Source organism: Oncorhynchus tshawytscha, linkage group LG30, assembly GCF_018296145.1.
Source record: "Oncorhynchus tshawytscha isolate Ot180627B linkage group LG30, Otsh_v2.0, whole genome shotgun sequence".
Classification (NCBI taxonomy): Eukaryota; Metazoa; Chordata; class Actinopteri; order Salmoniformes; family Salmonidae; genus Oncorhynchus; species Oncorhynchus tshawytscha.
In genome coordinates this window covers 21,953,276-21,975,218 of record NC_056458.1, presented here as the reverse complement: position 1 = coordinate 21,975,218, position 21,943 = coordinate 21,953,276, and the positions used below count along the sequence as shown (strand labels likewise).

Sequence of the window (21,943 nt, the reverse complement as noted above, 5' to 3'; positions counted from 1 at the left end):
TGTGTGTGTGTGTGTGTGTGTGTGTGTGTGTGTGTGTGTGTGTGTGTGTGTGTGTGCTGTGCGTGTGCGTGTGCGTGCGCACATGGGTGTGTGTTCTTGGTTGCATGATCACCTCCAGGCAAATGTTTATAGGTACTAAGGTGATTCAAGAAGAAGCAACCGTTAGCATAATTTCCCAGAGGCACACTGTGCTTCATTATCATCATGGCTTGTGCAGACTGCTGCTATTGCACAGCTCATCACATTAAGATGTGATCCCTCCCTGCTGTTTTATACCCCACTACCCCACTATGTTCCACTCTTAGCTACAGTCCCATTTGAATACCTGAAACACACCATACCACATCCTGTAGGTGTAGGACCTTAATTTGATCACTTGTTTTTTGCTGAGAATTTTACTGCGCTGCAGGAAATGCAGATAAGCTTTGTGATTTACATACATTCTTTGAAAACGTTCACTAACACACAGGTAGGTATATTAACAGTATCACACTTTTTATGTAGCCTACTTTTGTCCAGCTAATAGCCTAACCACCGATCAAGCAACATTATGGACTAAACGTTCGAATATGTCACGCCCTGACCTGAGAGAGCCTTTTTATTTCTCTATTTGGTTAGGTCAGCGTGTGATTGGGGTGGGCATTCTAGTTTGTCTATTTCTTTGTTGGCCGGGTATGGTTCCCAATCAGAGGCAGCTGTCTGTCATTGTCTCTGATTGGGAATCATACTTAGGCAGCTTTTACACCCTAGTTTGTGGGATCTTGCCTTTGTATAGTTGCTGTTTAGTGCCACAGAGCTTTACGTTTGTTTCGTGTTTTGTTGTTTTTTGGTGTCATTTTAAAATAAAGTCAAATGTACGCCTACCACGCTGCACCTTGGTCTTCATCTATCAACGAGCGTAACAGAATACTGTTGCTGCATGATTATTTTGCTCCGACAATACTGGTCAAATTAAGATCCTACATCTGTAGCTGCAAGCAATAAAGTTTAATCTTCATTCCAGAATATGTATCTTCCTGAGCACATTGTGACATGTTTATAGAGGAATATAGATGTAAATAAAAACAGGTGATTCTTTCTTGGATCAGTAGGCATATCTGCAACACATATTCCTTTAAACTTTTCCTCACTCCATGTGGAGCAGCAGGGTAGGGGCGGCAGGGTAGCCTAGTGATTAGAGTGTTGGACTAGTAACTGGAAGGTTGCAAGTTCAAACCCCTGAGCTGACAAGGTACAAATCTGTCGTTCTGCCCCTGAACAGGCAGTTAACCCACTGTTCCTAGGCCGTCATTGAAAATAAGAATTTGTTCTTAACTGACTTGCCTGGTTAAATAAAGGTTACATTTTTTTTTTTTTAAATGCAATCGAGATTAGTACATTTTGCCATGTTATTTGATATCCACATCACCCTTGCCTCTATCTGTGGTACCCCAGTAGCACATAGACATATTCATGGAAGGCATGGTAGATTGGCATATGAGATGAGAATCCTCCTGTCGTCTCCACAGTCCCTGTTTAATTCCCTGCATGGTCAGACTCAGACAGCATGGTCCGACATGCCTGTAGCTTTAATGTGATGGTGGGCCGTCAGGAACACTCTCCTCTCCTCCATCTCCTTCAGACTAGGGGGAGAGGAAAGGTCGCCTATACCTATCATCTACCTGCCTGGAAAAGAAGACGGAAATGGAAATAGGTTCCGCATGCGAGCGATGAAAAGCAATTTCCAAGAGACACCCGTATCCCAACTGCCACCCCTTCTGCTTTCATTATAGAGCTTTATGGTAGGAAATGACTTGACTGAAACACACACACAACCACACTCACACATGCAGCACACACACACACACACACACATTGATTTAAGAACAAATCTTAAACCGCAAACTTATTTCGTTTATAAAAATAGATACATAGATCTAACAACTGTTAACACTAACTTTTTTGCCACAGAACGCCAGTTGTAGTTCTATTGGTGAAAAAATAGATATGCAAATAGTAGGCAGGATCAAAACACCTGTCCTGTTGTGTATGTGAAGCATCTGTTCATCAAATCCAGGGGAAAGGTAGACAACAGGAAAAATAATCACGAGAAGGAAAGCACGTCAGAAAAACTGGTTTGATGTATGGCTATGAGGCTGCAACTGTAATTAAACAATATTTCTTGGTATTTCCAGGGCCTACAGCATATGTTTCATGTCACAGAGTTTCATCACTGACAAACAGCGCTGGCAACACAAACGAATGAGTGCTGTGCTGGCAAATAAAGATTTATTATACATCATTCTTTTTACACACGCTATCAAATATTTGCAAGGAAACACTGCAAGAAGACATCTCTGACAGAGGAGTAAAAATAACAATGTGTTTCTCATTGTAAAGAGGAACAGTCTTTGTTTAGTTACTGTGACACTAGCGCTCAGATACGTGGTTAGGTAAGGTAAGTTCAGGTAACATATGTTTATGTCATGGAGAGAACAACATAGTGTTCTGTATGTGGGTGACTGTACTGCCCCTAGTTGTTTCAGTGCACAGTAGCAGACAGGTAGAATCCACAATTGGGACAACAGCCCACGGGACAACATTAGCCCTCATATTCATCGACCATATTTGCTGCAAGGCTGGAATGCAGATATAGGAGTGGAGGGGACGAGGAGAAGAGGAGCCACTGTCAATCCATTAAATCTCCTCTCTCTCTGTCTAAAGGATTATCATACTTACTCTGTGGTCTTGTAACTTGTCAAGTCAAGTGTCAAAGCTCCTCCTCTTGAATAAGTGACTTGAGAGTTGCTGTCAACGCTCTCTGATGTTCCCTTGACCTTAGCTTACCCTCAGATTCACACCAGTGTTTCTAACTGTAACAGTATAACTTTAGACCGTCCCCTCGCCCATATCCGGGCACGAACCAGGGACTCTCTGCACACATCAACAACAGTCACCCACGAAGCATCGTTACCCATCGCGCCACAAAAGCCACAGCCCTTGCAGAGCAAGGGGAACTACTACTTCAAGGTCTCAGAGCAAGTGATGTCACCGATTGAAACGCTATTTAGTGCGCACCGCTAAATAAGCTAGCCGTTTCACATCCGTTACATAACCATGGGGTAAAACTCTATTGTAGAGATTTGTGTGTTCAGCCATTTGTGGTACTGACACAGTTGAACCCAGATCTGTTACTGAGTGACAGTAATCAGTGCGGGGCGGTAGTTGTAGTCATTAACAAACAGAGCCGGTGGGAACAGACAGAACAGACAAATGACTGCCTCCAGCCAGCCAGGCCTGGCTACAACCAAACCAGAGGATTAGACATGGGTTACGTCCCAAATGGCAGGCACTATTAGTGCACTACATAGAGAATAGGGTGCCATTTGGGATGTATCCATGGACATACAGGCCAGGACCGGGAGGGAGCCATCCCATCAATCTCTAATTCAATCCCACGGGCAACTGTCCTCAGTGCTAACTGAGTTAACACAGTCAGTGTTGGGAGGTAATAAAGTTTGATCCAAAGTAGAAATCTTAGCGTTATAATGAATGGCCCTCAAGACCCACAGCAGCAGCAGGAGAATGGCTTGTAATTAAGCCCTATGATGGTACGTGGAGGAAATACAGGATGACCAACAAAGAAATAGAATTACTAGCATGGGTACACTCAACTTGTGTAGGTACAGTCGACATAATGCCCATTCAAGTCATCCATTTCTATGATGACCACATCATCCTCTAAGACTGGGCCACACTCCACCTCACTACTCACTGGTAGAGAGAGATCACTGTATAACCCTCAGCCCCACAGGGCATTGGACTGACTAGACAACTAAAAGGTCATGGGTCACAACCTAACGTTTTCATTTAATGATTCATCAACAGGGAACAATTTCATTTGAATATGCCAAAAGTATTTGTACTAATAGATTAGTACTATAGAGAGTATAAGGTTCACAGTGTTTTATTTTAATGGGTGATGTTTGATGTTGGATGAGCCACATCACTAACCTACAGTATCAGAGTGAATGCACACACCACCCAAAGATATTGGTATGAAGTCTGTACCGTACCCATGAGATAGTGGTATCATATACTCTCAGTAAGACCTCCCAGTCCCTGTGTATAGCACTCCAGAGCCTGACCCAGAGAGAGTGAATCAGGACCTCAGTCCATCCTGTGTGATTGGTACTATACAGAGTTACCACGGTGTTACCGTGGTACCCAGCCGAGAGTTAATGCACTGTCACGCCTGGACGCTACCTCATCACACACCTCACTCTGGGGACAGGTCAAGAAGCCAAGAAGTTCTCCTCAAATACCTTCATGAAATGTACTCAATATTTTTCTCATTCTCACAGCTGTGCAATTCAGTATCATATTCAAGGGCGATGTGGCATGTCTCACTAGTTCATTGAGAAGGGTGAGCAGTCAAGGGATGAGAGAGAGAGAGAGAGAGAGAGAGAGAGAGAGAGCGAGAGAGAGAGAGTCAAGGCTGAGCTCTCCTATCTTCTCCTCTCCTTCTAACACTGCTTCTTTCCTGTCATATTCTCAATGAAGAGTCCAGGGAAAAGACAGAGGAGAGTCAAGGCTGCAGTACACCTCAACTGAGCTTTGCCAGTCTTCTCATCACATCTCCTCTCTTCTTCTCTTCTCCTTTCCTCTCTTCTCTTCCTGAATCTGATTGAAGAATAAACAGAAGTATTGATGTTTATTTCAGAGGTTTGACTATGCTAAAGGTTCAGTGATAATCACAGACCCTTGGCCTGCTGACTTCCACAGCTACACTCTTACAGAAGTCTTGATGTTTACTTTAGAGGATTGACTATGCTAAAGGTTCAGTGATAATCACAGACCCTTGGCCTGCTGACTTCCACAGCTACCTGTGGAAATGAACAATGAAACAAAGTGCTTCTGCACTTGTCAACAACATCTGGAGAGCATGATGTTACCATCTGCAGAGCATCTCTCTGCATCTCTTTCACAAGTTGTTCTCCACAAGCAATTATCCCCAGTGCGAAACATTCCAAAAAAATCCAGGATTTCAAACTTCAAGGATAACCCTGCCAGTGGTGTAACCACAGAGGACGGATGAGCCTGAGCAATAACAAAACAAAACCATATGGATGAACTCATAGAATATTCCCAAGCAGCATATGTTGCTGAACAGAGAGGCAGGCATCTGTTTTGGCTGGTGATTTACTATCATTAGCATCACGTCGGCTCTGCTGTTGTATTCAGCCAGACAGGCTGCAGTAAAGAAGCATTAGCAGTGATGTGGGTGCTGCAATGTCTCTTCACCATTTGTCTGTGTTAGGCCTCCAAGTGATCCCAATTACTTTATCTATGTTTAGGGGCTGCAGGGAAAGCATCATCAGTGATTCTTTACTGTTTCTACATGCTAATTTCTCACTTGCTCTGCTGTACATTTTCATCAGGATCTAGAGTGACACATGTTGTTATAACAATACAAGTGGAGTTTAGCAGGTGATGGTAGTCATCTCCATAGGTATCACTGCTCCATAGGAAGTGTCCGTCTGTGTGTGTATCTGCATGTCTGTATGAGAGTGGGGTGTATCTGTAAATGAGACACATTAGCCCCTGTGTGACCTACACTATCCTTTCCCCATTGTTACCTCTGTCTGTCTCTTCCCCATTATTTGTTCTGATGGACTCCGTTGCTCCTTCCGTCCCTCCTCCCTGCAGTCCCACCTGATTGCCAGTGGATAATCTCCCTCTCTCTCCACATCATGCCATTGCCAGCAACCTCCCCATCTCCCAGAATGTACGTGGTTTGTGTGAATGTGTGTGTGTGTTTGTGTGTGTGAGTGCATATGTGCACATGGGTGTGGTGTGTGTGTGTGAATGGTGCAGGAAACACAATAAACGGTACCTAATAGGAACAGGAAGGAAGAAGAAGCTGCATGTTTGAGTGCTGTGCTGAATGCTTTTTTACTGCTCTGCAGCTATTGAGGAGATGGCTCTTTAAACTCCTGTAATTACATTTTAACGGCTCTTCCTCATGGCTAACTGCCTTCATTACTGCTGTACCTGCCGCCCAACCGGCCAAGTGGACCGTTAAGAATCCCCCCGCCCACTCCCGATGGATACTCATTGTGTGTGTGACCAGTTCCGAGACGCCCATCCAAATGACCACTGTTGTTTTAGGATTTAGATCATGCTTGGTGCTCTATGTGCAGTTTACAAGTATATAAGTCAGTTTAACAGTTGCTACATTGTTAACTTTATATGCTGTGAGGTTACCATGAGCAGTTTCACAGCATCGCATAATTTTACACCGCTCCCTTCGTCTCTGTACGTCCCCATAGGATTATACCAGTGGAGGCTGCTGAATGGCTCATAATAATGGCCGGAACAGAGCAAATGGAATGGTATCAAACACCTGACATCCATGTGTTTGATGTATTTGATACCATTCCAATGATTCTTCTACAGTCAATAACACAAGCCCGTTCTTCCCAATTAAGGTGCCACCAACATCCTGTGGATTACACTGCTATGGAAGCTTCTATCGTCATGAGATTGAGTTTCCATTGTGGGCTGCTACCATGTGCTCTCCAATACAGTTTTCACCTTTTACTCAAGATTGAACACGAGTCAAATCAGGAAATGTTATGTATATGCATGTATGCATACAGTACATCCTCAACAGCTAATCCATCATATATACAGTATATAGGTGTATCATATCATAGACTACACGTTTGAATCATTGCCATGCAAGAAGAATCAAAGGCAAACGATTTAGTTGAATATCTCCAGTAGTCCCATACAATAATAGTCTCTAAACTGAATCCAGGTGGAGTGTGTATGCAGCAGCCCTCAGCTCCCGATACTGAGTCCAGGGTCATCAGGCTTGTACGTCTGTTCCATTAACAGAGCTATGCAGCCTGGAGAGACCATATCGACCTGAGGCACAGGGCTTATCTGATGCAGACAAACATTGCTCCCTCCCTCCGCATACCTACCTTCCAGCTTCTGTCGATGAAATCCAATGATGCTCAAGGCTCTCGTGCCACTTGGTTCAAGTCTAGGGGGTTTGATTTCATTCCTGCATCGATTATTTGGTGGCCTGGCGAGTTTCTTCATTATTTATTTGGATTTTGGTGGCTGGGGTGCAGGCAGGCTGTGTGTGACTGCTGTCATATCTATGTGTGGGAGGGAACAGCGAGGGAAGGGCCTTGAGAAGGAAACCCTGCCTGTGTCTTTGTTCACTTTCCACAAAGCCAATGAGAGAGAAAGCCCTTAAAGTGTTATTAGCCGGGCTGCTTTGAGGAGCCAGGCACCGACAGATAAACAGGTGGCCATTCTGAGCAGGACAGAGACAGAACTCTGGGTGGGTTGGGGGATATTTAGCAGCCTCAGCTTCCACTCTGGGTTGGGGCTCCAGCAGCCTCATCCTCCACCTCAGAGATAAATGTAATGAGCTGACGCTGGGACATAGTGCCCCGACTACCCACTCACACAACCTTCTCCCCATTCCTTTTGTCTTTCTCCCTTTCCCCCCTCCATCTCTCTCTTTCTCTTCCTTACCAGCATGATCCTCAGCAGTCACTCTCAGGGGGCTTTTTTATTTATCTACCTACTCTCTGAGATATGCATGGGAATTTTCTAAATGTACAGCCCTGCTTACCAAAAAATACATATACACTACCGTTCAAAAGTTTGGGGTCACTTAGAAATGTCCTTGATTTCCATAAAAAAACATAAATGAAATGAGTTGCAAAATGAATAGGAAATATAGTCAAGGCGTTGACAAGGTTATAAATAATGATTTTGATTTGAAATAATAATTGTGTCCTTCAAACTTTGCTTTCGTCAAATAATCCTCCATTTACAGCAATTACAGCCTTGCAGACCTTTGGCATTCTAGTTGTCAATTTGTTGAGGTAATCTGAAGAGATTTCACCCCATACCTCCCAGAAGTTGGATTGGCTTGATGGGCACTTCTCACTTCTCACTTCTTACTTCTTACAACAGCTCAATAGGGTTGAGATCCGGTGACTGTGCTGGCCACTCCATTATAGACAGAATACCAGCTGACTGCTTCTTCCCTAAATAGTTCTTGCAGAGTTTGGAGCTGTGCTTTGGGTCATTGTCCTGTTGTAGTAGGAAATTGGCTCCAATTAAGCTCCGTCCACAGAGTATGGCATGGCTTTGCAAAATGGAGTGATAGCCTTCCTTCTTCAAGTCCCCTTTTACCCTGTACAAATCTCCCACTTTACCACCACCAAAGCACCCCCAGACCATCCCATTGCCTCCACCATGCTTGACAGATGGCATCAAGCACTCCTCCAGCTTCTTTTCATTTTTTTCTGGGTCTCACAAATGTTCTTCTTTGTGATCCAAACACCTCCAACTTCGTCTGTCCATAACACTTTTTTTCCAATCTTCCTCTGTCCAGTGTCTGTGTTCTTTTGCCCATCTTAATATTTTATTTTTATTGGCCAGTCTGAGATATGGCTTTTTCTTTGCAACTCTGCCTAGAAGGCCAGCATCCCGGAGTCGCCTCTTCACTGTTGACGTTGAGACTGGTGTTTTGCAGGTACTATTTAATGAAACTGCTAGTTGACTTGTGAGGTGTTTTTTTCTCAAACTAGACACTCTAATGTACTTGTCCTCTTGCTCAGTTGTGCACCGGGGCCTCCCACTCCTCTTTCTATTCTGGTTAGACCCAGTTTGCGCTGTTCTGTGAAGGGAGTAGTACACAGCGTTTTACGAGATCCTCAGTTTCTTGGCAATTTCACACGTGGAATGGCCTTCATTTCTCAGAACAAGAATAGACTGATGAGTTTCAGAATAAAGTTATTTGTTTCTGGCCATTTTGAGCCTGTATAATCGAAGTCACAAATGCTGATGCTCCAGATACTCAACTAGTCTAACAAAGGCCAGTTTTATTGCTCCTTTAAACAGAACAACAGTTTTCAGCTGGGCTAACATAATTGAAAAAGGGTTTTCTAATGATCAATTAGCTTTTTAAAATGATACAACGTGCCATTGGAACACAGAAGTGATGGTTGCTGATAATGGGCCTCTGTAAGCCTATGTAGATATTCCATTAGAAATCTGCCCTTTCCAGCTACAATAGTCATTTACAACATTAACAATGTCGACACTGTATTTCTGATCAATTTTATGTTATTTCAATGGACAAAAAATGTGCTTTTCTTTCAAAAACAATTACATTTCTTTGTGACCCCAAACTTTTGAACGGTAGTGTACATTACAGCACAAAACTATTTCATATTTGACATCCCCATTACCTTCTCTCATGAATTCCCTATTACACTCCCATCAACCCTGCTGCATCACTGTCCTTGAAGATCTGAAATCAATACATGAACAAAAGATGATACGTGTTTAATGCGTTCTATAGACAGACAGTTATGGATAACTGCTCATTGTCCAAATCCATACTCTATTTATTATCTCCTTTTATCTTAAAAGACACACAATGACATTCCAATATAATGGAAATCTAACCTTTTATGTTTTTCCTGAAATGAGTAGTAATGATGATACTCAGCAGTCGATAGATGCTTCTTGGCAGCACTGGCTGGCAGACCTGACTCCATTTTTAAACTGAGCCACTCTCTCGCCATCTCTACATCAAGCACTGAGGATGTGATACTGTCTGTGAAAGTTGATCGATGTGTATTAAAGTGCTGGGCTCTTTTCTTGTGGTCGTCAGTTTGGCATGAGAAGTGCTAATGGATTTTGGGAGACATGATTCACTTTTCATTAGCCAGACCTGTCAATCAAGAGCCATCAGGGGTATTTTTTAATATATAAAAGCCCCATACCCCCTCTCCTCTATCAGTCCTTCCTCCATCACTCCCTGGCTGAGTTGACAGACTCAATCTCAATAGTGATTTATATTCCTACTGGGGCTATTCAGGGTACAATTGGAGATAAGGCAGATGGTGAAGCTCCTTACACTCTTGACCGTATCTGTGGGCTGTCTTTGCGCTGTCAACTCATAATGCAGAACCTCTAGTTCCACCAAGTGGCCAGGAGTCAGCATTACCAGGATGTTCCAGGAACACTTCCCAATCTCAAAGTAATGAGCCAGGATGGACAATTTTACAGCTGGATTTAGTTCAGTTGGAGAAAGAGGGACATTAGAAATGTTTTTTGGAAGCTGAACAAGAAGGGATGTTCAGTGCTCTCTCAAGATATACTCAACAATGAAATCCATGACCAAACACAACACTATGACATGTCTTACATATTTGAGTGTATCCCTGGTTGTAACCAAAGCCTCTTTCATCTCTCCTCTCTCTTCCAGTGTTCATCATGGGGTCTGGGCTGCTGGTCTATCCCTTTGGGCTGAACTCCACCCTGGTGAGGTCCTTTTGCGGGGACTCAGACATCTACTATGCCGGGGACTGCCAGATCGGCTGGGGATACATGCTGGCCATCGTCGCCGTCATGCTCACACTCTTCCTACCCTTCTTCGCCAAATACGCACCAAAGGAGCATCTGTCCCCAACCCCACTGCCCACTCTCTTATAGGACAACAACTGACCCCACCTTCCCCAACCTCATCCAGTCAGTTTGCTACAGTACTTCCTACTTCCCTGTATGATGGAGATGGGGGAAACCCCTGCATCCACTTCTTCAGTAGGATGCCATTTTAAAAAGCCCTGCCTCTGACATACAACTAGGCTATACCCAACTGTGAACAACATTTATGTACTGTCTTCCTTCATACAAAAGCTATTTCTTTGATCTAATAATTGACCTAATTGAATGGAACTATGTTCTGTTATTTTTTTTTTCTCCCAATAATGTCAAACGTTAACTCATATTGTTATGACTATTAATTCACATTTACTGTCAATTTGTGACTGCATTTCTGGTTAGACTTATTTCATATTCAGTATCTTTTCTGGAAAAAAATACATTTGAAAGAAACACAAGGATTGACAACAACTCCCTCTGTTCAGATGGACAGAAGTATACAGCGTATAAACATTCCTATCATGTTATACATACAACGTTGGTTTAATATTACTGTAACCAGACAGAGGGTGATGGTCAGGACTAGAACCATCATATGAATCCATGGTGACATTAAGTGGGCAATAAGAGTGGTCATTAAATATATCATTCCAGAATAATCAGGGAGTTGTTTGCAAAAAGAGAAGGTGTGAAAATAAGGAGAATCTTAATGAGAAGGTAAAGTATGGCCTGAGATTAACAGACAATATGAGACAATTCTACAGTTATCAAAAAACATGGACATGCTTCTATCTCCAATGGATCAATGCAGATTTGGCGAACAGTAAAGACAATGAGAGACCCGTTTGACATCAAGACAAAGCGAGGATTAGAAAGGATATGAACACGGACTCAGGTCTCAACACAGTGAGCGCATCAAGGATTCTGTCCAGTAGAGTTTGAGGAGAGTGGATTGTATTAAGGTTTAGATCCAGATGCCGTTTTTATCCAGCATTGAACACTGACTGAATGGATGTCATAAGATGGACATGTAGCACAGTGAAAAATGACCCTTGGGGACTCACCATCTGACTTAGCCTACATCTTCAACATGGTTTTAAATGGACTATTGGACAGTAAAATTTCTAAAGAAAGAGTTGAAGGGGCTGTACCAAACAATATAGAAGTGTCTGACCTGCCTTTAAAACAAATTAATATAGATAGGTGTGCATAGTAATAATATAATACTTGTCTGATAGTTAACTTTTGAAGACATATGAAAAGCATTTGTTATACATTTTATGTTGGGAAGACATGACATCCTTCTACCAACCTTTTCCCAGAGTTCCTAGTGTTAATATGGTTGTCTTGTTAACCCAAGTCATTATTGTTTCAGTTTTTACACCACACAATACCAGGGTTGGGGTTAATTCAACAAATTCTAATTAAATTCCCTTTCCCTGTAAATTCTATTTAATTAAATTTAAAGTCCAGGTCGTTGATTCCAGTCCTTGAGGAATTGATCAGTCTGCAGTATAAATTGAGGAGGCAGATGCTGGCTAACTTACCACAAGGACCAAACAGATGCTGGCTAACTAATTAGTGCTCAGGAATAAGATAATGAAAAAATATATAGAAGCATGCTGCTCTGACAGCATGTCACAGTTCAGACCGCCCAGCTAAACTGGAAATATAGAAATACAAGTTGAAATGATTTAAAACAAATAATGCAGTCAATGTTTGATACTATGTGCATTCATTCCATTAACTGGGGAATGTACAAATATTGAATTCCAATTGAATTAAATTCCAAAGATTAAATGTTTTTACAATTTGAATTCAATTCCAATTCAAGCAGTCCAACAGTCTAATTCCAATTCCATAACTTGAAGATAGTTAAAATTCAAATTAAATTCAATGTAAATTCTCCACTTCATGAGTGAATTCAAGAACTGAATCCGAATTTCACATTAAATTGAAATTGACCCCAACACTACATAATATTAGCTATAGACTATAATTCAGGACTACATTAAATCAGGCTAAAGGCAATTAGATAAGACAGCATTGTCTAGAAATGATTGACTAGAGTGCAGATGAAGTTGTGGTTAGTTAATAGTAAAACAGTTTATCTAGATTAGATGATCTGCTCTGACCATACCAACGTGTGCCTTTATAACAGAACCAAGACAAGTTACTTCAATACTATTAATATCAGGTTACCATCTACATCTGCTTAAACTGTGGATATTGTAGTGTAAAACAGTTGTAATTTTGTTATTTTCTCTGTGTGTGCTGTACTTGTCCTGTATGCATTTCAAGATGTGCTTCTGAACATTAAAATATTCTCTAGAAGAAAAAAAACTTATGTCTTCTAAAAGCTTGAAGGTAATGACAGATAGAACAAACTGTACTTGTGTTGAATTATGCTGCTGACACTTTGCCAGTTTATTCATAAGAGGTAAATAACTTTAATCACTAAATTAAAAGGTTGCGACATATACAGTGGGGCAAAAAAAGTATTGTCAGCCACCAATTGTGCAAGTTCTCCCACTTAAAAAGATGAGAGGCCTGTAATTTCCATCATAGGTACACTTCAACTATGACAGACAAAATGAGAGAAAAAAATCCAGAAAATCACATTGTAGGATTTTTAATGAATTTATTTGCAAATTATGGTGGAAAATAAGTATTTGGTCACCTACAAACAAGCAAGATTTCTGGCTCTCACAGACCTGTAACTCCTCTGTCCTCCACTCGTTACCTGTATTAATGGCACCTGTTTGAACTTGTTATCAGTATAAAAGACACCTGTCCACAACCTCAAACAGTCACACTCCAAACTCCACTATGGCCAAGACCAAAGAGCTGTCAAAGGACACCAGAAACAAAATTGTAGACCTGCACCAGGCTGGGAAGACTGAATCTGCAATAGGTAAGCAGCTTGGTTTGAAGAAATCAACTATGGGAGCAATTATTAGGAAATGGAAGACATACAAGACCACTGATAATCTCCCTCGATCTGGGGCTCCACGCAAGATCTCACCCCGTGGGGTCAAAATGATCACAAGAACGGTGAGCAAAAATCCCAGAACCACACGGGGGGACCTAGTGAATGACCTGCAGAGAGCTGGGACCAAAGTAACAAAGCCTACCATCAGCAAGGGCATTGAAGATGAAACGTGGCTGGGTCTATCAGCATGACAATGATCCCAAACACACCGCCCGGGCAACGAAGGAGTGGCTTCGTAAGAAGCATTTCAAGGTCCTGGAGTGGCCTAGCCAGTCTCCAGATCTCAACCCCATAGAAAATCTTTGGAGGGAGTTGAAAGTATGTGTTGCCCAGCAACAGCCCCAAAACATCACTGCTCTAGAGGAGATCTGCATGGAGAAATGGGCCAAAATACCGGCAACAGTGTGTGAAAACCTTGTGAAGACTTACAGAAAACATTTGATCTCTGTCATTGCCAACAAAGGGCATATAACAAAGTATTGAGATAAACTTTTGTTATTGACTAAATACTTATTTTCCACTATAATATGCAAATAAATTCATAAAAAATCCTACAATGTGATTTTCTGGATTTTTTTTCTCATTTTGTCTGTCATAGTTGAAGTGTACCTATGATGAAAATTACAGACCTCTCTCATCTTTTTAAGTGGGAGAACTTGCACAATTGGTGACTCACTAAATACGTTTTTGCCCAACTGTACCATGTTATTTAGAATTAGAGTGGTAGAGCTTGAGAGCTATACACATTTAACTTAGCTCAAAGTTATCAGTGTTCAATTGACACATTAACCACGTAATGTGTGAAGCACGACTTAAAATAATTACATTCTGAGATAAGGTAATGGACTAGTGTTTTTGCCATCCCATTCCTCCTAATATAATGATTTTATTCTAGTCATGTTTCAAGGACAAATTTTATAATTTCCTCCACTACACAGCCAATGTAACAAATATTTTACATACATACTGTATTCCAAAGTGTGTGTGTGTGTGTGTGTGTGCATAATGCTGGTGTGAACTTTGGAAATTGCCAAATTACTTACAAAGAGGGAAAAGTCTTGATAAAAAAAAATATAATTGTGTTGCCATGTTTTGAAAAGAAGACCAGGAAAGAAATGTTGGTATTTGTATAGGACCTCATACTGTGCTTGATATTGGGAAAGACCTGGATTCACTTGCTGCACAGGATTTGTTACCCGATATATTGAAACATTGTGTGTCAAGTCTCAGCACTGGTGAAAGTGTTTTTTTTGTAGAGAGTAGTTATGGGTTTTCCATTGTGATATTGTATGTTGATTGTAAATAAACTAATAACTGTATGTGGGTTCACTTTTCATCCAAAACGGCCCCCCATTTTTGAAATACATATTTTGAGATATTACCTCATCAATGTGTTTGTTTAACCTGAAACTAGTCTCTTGACAAAGTTTGCTGTTCTGTGAATATTCTTTATAATAAAATGTTTCATAAATGAGGAAGAGAAAGGGTTTTTATTTGTGTCCCAAAACTGAATGACACATATGAAACATTGGAAATATGTGTATAATACCATATAAAAATGGGAAGAAAAATAATTAAATATATAATCTGCTAATATATAGATGCAATTATATAATTTAACATTATGAAATTAATAAACACAATCTTAATTTGTTGCTGGTCATAAACAGATAACAAGCAGATGAAATTGTACACTTGAACAACACAGTTCTGACTATTCTTTCAAAATAATGGGGAATCATGTGCTACTCATCCCTGGAAGAATCTTCCAACATGTCAAGTATCAACAGTGCCTTCGGATAGTATTCAGACCTCTTGACTTTTTCCACATTTTGTTCCGTTACAGCCTTATTCTAAAATTGAATAAATTCTTTCTTGTTTTTATAAATCACATAATACCCTATAATGACAAAGCGAAAACATGTTTTTTAGAAATGTTTGCAAATTAAAAACAGAAATACCTTATTTACACAAGTAGTCAGACCCTTTGCTGTGAGATTCAAAATTGAGCTCAAGGTGCATCCTGTTTCCATTGATCATACTTGAGATGTTTCTGCAACTTCATTGGAGTCCAACTGTGGTAAATTCAATTGATTGGACATGATTTGGAAAGGCACACACCTGTCTATATAAGGTCCCACAGTTGACAGTGCATGTCAGAGCAAAAACCAAGCAATGAGGTCGAAGGAACTGTCCATAGAGCTCAGAGACAGGATTGGGTCAAGGCACAAAAAAAATATTCAACATTGGAGGCCACTGTGTTCTTGGGGACCTTCATCATTCTTAAAATGGAAGAAATTTGGAATCACCAAGACTCTTCCTAGAGCGGGCCGCCTGGCCAAACTGAGCAATTGGGGGAGAAGGGCCTTAGTCAGGGAGGTGACCAAGAACCCGATGGAGCTCTAGAGTTCCTCTGTGGCGATGGGAGATCCTTCCAGAAGGACAACCATCTCTGCAGCACTCCACCAATCAGGCCTTTATGGTAGAGTGGCCTCAGTAAAAGGCACATGACAGCCCACTTGGAGTTTTCCAAAAGGCACCTAAAGACTCTCAGACCATGAGACCCCCCTCATCCAACCTGACAGAGCTTGAGGTTCTGCAGAGAAGAATGGGAGAAACTCTCCAAATACAGGTGTGCCAAGCTTGTAGTGTCAAACCCAAGAAGACTTGATGCTGTAATCGCTGCCAAAGGTGCTTCAACAAATACTGAGTAAAAGGTCTGAATAATATTTCAGTTTTTAATAAATTAGCAAACATTTCTAAAAACCTGTTTTTGTTTAGTCATTATGGGGTATTGTGTATGTAGATTGACGAGTGGGGAAACTATTTAATCAATTTTAGAATAAGGCGAACGTAACAAAATTTAGAAAAGGTCAAGGGGTCTGAATACTTTTCGAAGGCACTGTATATACAGCAGGACATTATATAGGATCCTTCAGTTTCTAATAAAGATGACATCGCTTGAAATATAGGATCCCGCAGCTTCTAATGAAAAGGAGAACACTTGCCATATAGTGATACTCACAAGGAACCATGGACAAAAACAATTGTATTGCCCTTGAATTGCCCTTTACGTGTTTCTGTGCCTCTGATCAGACTTCACTGAGTGATTTCACCAGGCCCCTCATCTCAGCATCCGATGCTTTGACAGACTCCTGTGCATTCATCTGCTCGGAGTGCAGGGCAGCCCTGACAGACATGCAGGTGAGTGTGTCCCTGGTGCGGTCGTAGTTTCCCACACAGCGGTGCACCTGTCCTCGGATCAGCCTGGGAAGGTCCAGCTCCTGGTGGGGATGGAGCAGAGATGGGTCAGACACAAAGGGTATACATCCTCCACAACACTGTAAACGTAGCATAATGGTTATCCACCCTGGAGATACAGTATGATTTGAGAATCCATATCCTCCAGTCAAAACAAACTACTGCTTTATAATGCTGATGATCAGTAGCAGCTGGTAAGAATCCTGTGGAAAGAAAATTATAATCTATAAAGTTCTTTATGTTTAAAATAACTGCCTTTTTAAGATTACATTTTTTATCGCCTTAAAAAACACTCCAATTCATTTGATGAACATGAAGTAATATAATGTTGTCCTCTGACTAACTCGACAGCCCTTGGCCTGCTATTGTATGTCTCCCTTTCCTATTAAAGAGGAAGTGTTTTTCTTACTCACATTTTCATAGAAGACACACTGCACCACCTCTTTCCCATCTCTCATGAGGAAGTTCTTAGCTCCATGAGACCCGGAGGTGACTGCAGAGTCAAGAGTAGCTGTGGGACGAACATAGAATAGAATAAAATACAACATTTTTGTAAATACAGTACAGGTAATGGTAAATACAATGTTAGTGAAGAGACAAACTGAAAACTAACCGAAAATCTCAAATAGGTACGGAGCACTGTCCTTGAACTGGCTCCAGTGTCTCATGCCATCAATGACAGCAGTCAGGATCCTCAAAGAGTTCTCAGTTGCTGGTTTGATTTGGAACACAGGTGGTGTCTTCCCAACATAGGAAACATGAATGCTTTAATACCTGCTATAGCATTGAACAACAACATTTACAAGGCTCGCATAATAAAATATATTAAGGATGCAACGTTACTGTATGAGCTGTCATTTTTAACTAGATTAAAGATTTACAATTGGGTTAAATATGAAAGCTATATCAAAGTTATTTTATGGTAAGTAATCAATGAAAACCTGAGTTTTCCTGTAGTATGTTACACTATATAAGTTACAATTAGCACAGATTACTTACATGTTGTACCTGAGACTGAGAGGTATTTTGAGTTTGATATATGTCTCTGTCCATCAGCTGTTTCTGTAGCCCAGTGTTGGTGGTCATTTTAAACTTCCAGGATGTGTTCTGCTTCTGCTGCTGTGGTCCAGGACTAGGAGTTGGTCTGTTTGGAGGGCCAGGAGTTGGTCTGTTTGGAGGGCCAGGAGTTGGTCTGCTTGTTGTGGTAATGGGTGTAGACTGCTGGGAGCAGAGAGGAGGCTCTGGTGGGTTGGCCTGTCCCTGTCTGTAGCCAGACTGCTGCTGCTGACCCATATGAGAGTAGCTACCTGGGGGTACTGGCTTGCTCTGTGTGTTCCCACTGCTACAAGGGCCGTTGTAGTTGCTCTGTCTGGGGTTTAAAGGGGCTCTGGAGTCCTGCCTCACTGGTGGCTGTTGCTGTCCCATCTGCGGACTGAAATATAAGTGATACGACTGGTTTATGTGTTGCATAACCACCAGACAACCCCAAAAAAAACATCTCTCTAAAACTGTACTTACTATACAATATATAGACCCTGTTTATCTGCAGGTTAACTTTTAAATGTGCACTGCAAACATTTTTTAATTATGCATCTATAATAACTGCCTTTACAGAGAGCTCCAGAGACCTATCAACTGACCATACCCTGTATTGACAGCTTTATATGGGTGTGGTAGAGGTGCAAAGTTTCTTCTCACGGGTTCAGGTGCAAGTCGACTGTTTGGATACTGAAACTGTGGTTGAGACTGATGCTGGTTGCCTTGTCTGTTCCACTGACTGTTCTGAGCAGCAGGTGCAGGACAGCTTGGGTCTTGATCTTGGAAATATTCTGTGTTACCTGAGCAGAGGTAGAAAGTATTATGAAAAATGTTCTGTTAAAGCATTGATATGGGCAGCAAAATTGCATTTTTCCTCGTGTAGTGCCATCTAGTGACTTGGATATCTCTCTCGCTTTGAAAATCCAGAATAAATTGATAACAGCCACATTTATGAATCACACATGATTATAGCTACTACTGAAAAACACGAAGTAGCCTATTTATCTTACCAGATATGTTGTTGGATGAAACAGCGCTGTGTGTGGACATGTATTCATTGCTGGAGCAGAATTCATTCTCAGAGGGATTGGATGTCAAAGGCAGCCTGCTCCTTTTCTTCTGGGTAAACAGAGGCACAGAGAGGCAGCCTGGAAAGGAAACAACCTATACCTGACAATCAGTTTATTTCATGAATGCAGCCATCAGCCCAACTTACATTTCAATTTCACAAACCTGCAGTAGGTCTGGCCTGCTGCATTTCATATCTTCTCATCTTATTGCAGTGTCCACTCAAAGAATCTAATGAATTCATAAAATGTAAAATAGTTAGAACTAGCTTGCCAGCCACCTGTTGCCACAAAACATCAGACCACTTTTTGCTAATGTTAGCTAAGGTTAACAGGGCCTAACTTAGCTAGCTAACGTCACTGACCTTAGCTAAAGCAATTGTTATCAATAGCTATTTCAGTTTTAGTAGCTAACTTAGCTAGCTAGATAAGCAACAACTAAAGCATCGTCCTCAAACAATAATTCGTTTTAATGAAGTTACATTTAATGAAATTATGTATTTTCAGTGTACACCTGTGGTTGCTGTTCCAATGTAACTAAATACCTGACTAGCTGGTGAGCCAGGTCTCCTAGCCAGTCAGATGGTCACGCGCTAATGCCCGCGATTTCTCTGGTAATGACGTCTTGGCTAGATAAAACACTTATCTAGCTACTTGTGCAGTGCACCAGGACAGGGAGGCTGCACATTAGCTATATAAATATGGTAGAAAGAGAATGTGGCCTTTTCTGTAGCTTACAGGCTGGAGATAAAATGTAATGAGAGGGACACTTTTTACATCATGCCGGATTCTCCAATCAAATAACCTAACCTAAATGACGCTCAATCAAATAGAAACAATGCCCTGTTATGTTAACAAACAACATATCCTAAAAACAGGACATGTCAAATGAAAATGGACAATATGGAATAGACGATAACGACTGTTGTCCAGGAATTTCACCCCATTGTCATGATCAGTGATTTGTATCCTTCAATTTTTGACAAGCCGATTAATTGGGGCGGCAGGTAGCCTAGTGGTTAGAGCGTTGGACTCGAATCCCCGAGCTGACAAGGTAAAAATATGTCGTTCTACCCCTGAACAAGGCAGTTGATCCGCTGTCATTGAAAATAAGGACATCTTCTTAAATTACTTGCCTAGTTAAAATTCTGAATTTCCCGCTGTGTAAATACATTGCAAATAGGCTCGCGAATACTCCTGATAAAGTTGGGTAGCGTAATTGATTATTCACAGGAATCAGGACTGATAATGCCATGCCCTGTTTTACAGACGATGGGCATTCATTCATAAAATTCCATTGTAGTCTACACACCAGTAAGCACAAGCACGTCTTTTTTTGGTCCTTTCCGGGTGTCGTTTTTTGGTGGTAATGTAGGTTTACCACATATAATTCAATTTCAGGCAATACTGTTAGGATACACCTCAATAAACATGGATCGATGCCTACGCCTTTTGGATGTGTTTTTTTGTATGTGAAGTTGCGGACCGGCCTTGATTTCCACGTCCATGGACATTGGTTTTTGGTCCGGACCAAATCTGAACGAATCATAAACGTCTATGTTTGGTTCAGATTTAGTGCAGTCCAGACCGGCCTTGCTTCCATTCAGCCACAATAGCATTATTAGTGAGGTCGGGCATTTATGCCTGGCTCGCAGTCGGCGTTTCAATTAATCCCAAAGGCGTTTGATGGGGTTGAGGTCCGGCTCAATGCGATACGCAACATCCAGGACTATCATTAGCCTGGTAGTGGGAAATGGTGTTTCATAATGAACATATGGATATTTCCCCGTGTTTTTCACCTTCTCTTCATTAAATCGAGTTAAGGAGGACATCAACGCCTTTGCTGCCTGAATTGAGAATGTTTTATGTAGGAACCTGCATTAACAATTCATGTTACTCCTCTTGTGTGTATGTGCAGGTAATATGAAACACTTTGATTCATTTGCCCTCCTATGTCAAACAGGGCTTGCCACAGATCTACTAGCTGAGAACCGGCTCATCTCACATTTCATCAGGACCTTTCTGTTAAATTTCATTTTATTAGTCAACACAGCTCCATCCTGTCCATTTCCCATGCACTGTAGTAGTACCACTTCTGACACAATGACAAACCAGCTGCTTACTCAGCTAAATCTTGAGATGATAATGTATTGTTCATTGTAAATAAGTAGGGGGGAAATTACCCGTTTTTAAGTGGTTGAATGGTTTCTACCAAGAGTATTTGCACAATTGATCATCCAACTCAATAACAATCCAAATTCTCTTGGATCCTGGATCAATATGTCTGTCTACTGATGTCCTTATCATACTACCATACTGCTTTCTAAATGGTGGACTAAACATCCAACTGACCATTTCCTCTTTTACGTGGCCACAATCTGCATAGTAACTGGGTGTAGTAGACTATAATTGCACAATAAAATAACTAGGGTTAGGAAAGATTTCCTTGGAACTTGAGTGTGAAGCGAACTTTTCAGCAGTGCTGCCATTTCATCAGGAAGATGCTGCAGGCCAGGCAGCTGAGCCTGCAGGAATTGATCAGTCTGCAGTATAAATTGAGGAGGCAGATGCTGGCTAACTAATTAGTGCTCAGGAATAAGATAATGAAAAAATATATAGAAGTTTATTAAAGAAGTTGAATCGGTTATAATTAATTTCACAATATATCCTACCGATCCCTGACTTTGGCGATGTCATTTACAAATTAGCCTCCAACACTCTACTCAGCAAATTGGATGCAGTCTATCACAGTGCCATCTGTTTTGTCACCAAAGCCCCATATACTACCCACCACTGCGACCTGTATGCTCTCGTTGGCTGGTCCACGCTACATATTCGTCGCCAAACCCACTGGCTCCAGGTCATCTATAAGTCTTTGCTAGGTATAGCTCCGCCTTATCTCAGCTGGTCGCCATAGCAGCACTCACCTGTAGCACGTGCTCCAGAAGGTATAGTTCACTGGTCACCTCCAAAGCCAATTCCCCCTTTGGCCGCCTTTCCTTCCAGTTCCCTGCAGCCAATGACTGGAGTGTGACTGGAACGAGTTAGTGAGGGAGACATATCTCCCTCACTAACTTTAAGGTCAGCTGTCAGAGCAGCTTATAGCTGCTGTATAGCT

At 41.5% G+C, this 21,943-nt stretch overlaps 2 protein-coding genes across 5 annotated transcripts in view; one reads left to right on the top strand and one right to left on the bottom strand.

The window, feature by feature from the left end:
• The window catches only part of LOC112246897 (transmembrane protein 211), a 169,402-nt gene extending 156,393 nt beyond the window's left edge, over nt 1-13,009 (top strand). Inside the window, exon 3 of the mRNA XM_024415494.1 lies at nt 10,292-13,009. Within this exon, the coding sequence (XP_024271262.1) occupies nt 10,292-10,518 (227 nt within the window). The 3' untranslated portion in view covers nt 10,519-13,009. The remainder of the gene's footprint in view (nt 1-10,291) is intronic.
• A 3,244-nt stretch (nt 13,010-16,253) lies between these two features.
• On the bottom strand, nt 16,254-19,857 carry LOC112246915 (spermatogenesis-associated protein 22). Of its 4 annotated transcripts, none has more exons than XM_042309582.1 (8): nt 19,371-19,857; nt 18,992-19,057; nt 18,769-18,922; nt 18,366-18,558; nt 17,729-18,152; nt 17,334-17,460; nt 17,134-17,231; nt 16,254-16,743 (listed from the first exon to the last, which is right to left on the bottom strand). In XM_042309582.1, the coding sequence occupies exons 2-8, from the start codon at nt 19,019-19,021 to the stop codon at nt 16,552-16,554; spliced, it is 1,218 nt and encodes a 405-aa protein (XP_042165516.1). In that variant the 5' UTR covers nt 19,022-19,057; nt 19,371-19,857; the 3' UTR covers nt 16,254-16,551. The 4 variants fall into 4 exon arrangements, with proteins under 4 accessions (XP_042165516.1, XP_024271291.1, XP_042165517.1 ...); XM_024415523.2 differs by having other exon boundaries at nt 17,720-18,152; nt 18,769-18,906; nt 19,371-19,854; XM_042309583.1 differs by having other exon boundaries at nt 17,720-18,152; nt 18,769-18,928; nt 19,371-19,853.
• Between the last annotated feature and the right edge of the window lie 2,086 nt (nt 19,858-21,943).

Coding starts and splice junctions, on each gene's coding strand:
- LOC112246915 (XM_024415521.2), bottom strand. CDS start 19,021: ATGAAATGCAGCAGGCCAGACCTACTGCAG. Junction 18,923..18,991: donor GCAGGCCAGACCTACTGCAG/GTTTGTGAAATT, acceptor TGTCAGGTATAG/GTTGTTTCCTTTCCAGGCTG. Junction 17,232..17,333: donor GTACCTATTTGAGATTTTCG/GTTAGTTTTCAG, acceptor TTCGTCCCACAG/CTACTCTTGACTCTGCAGTC.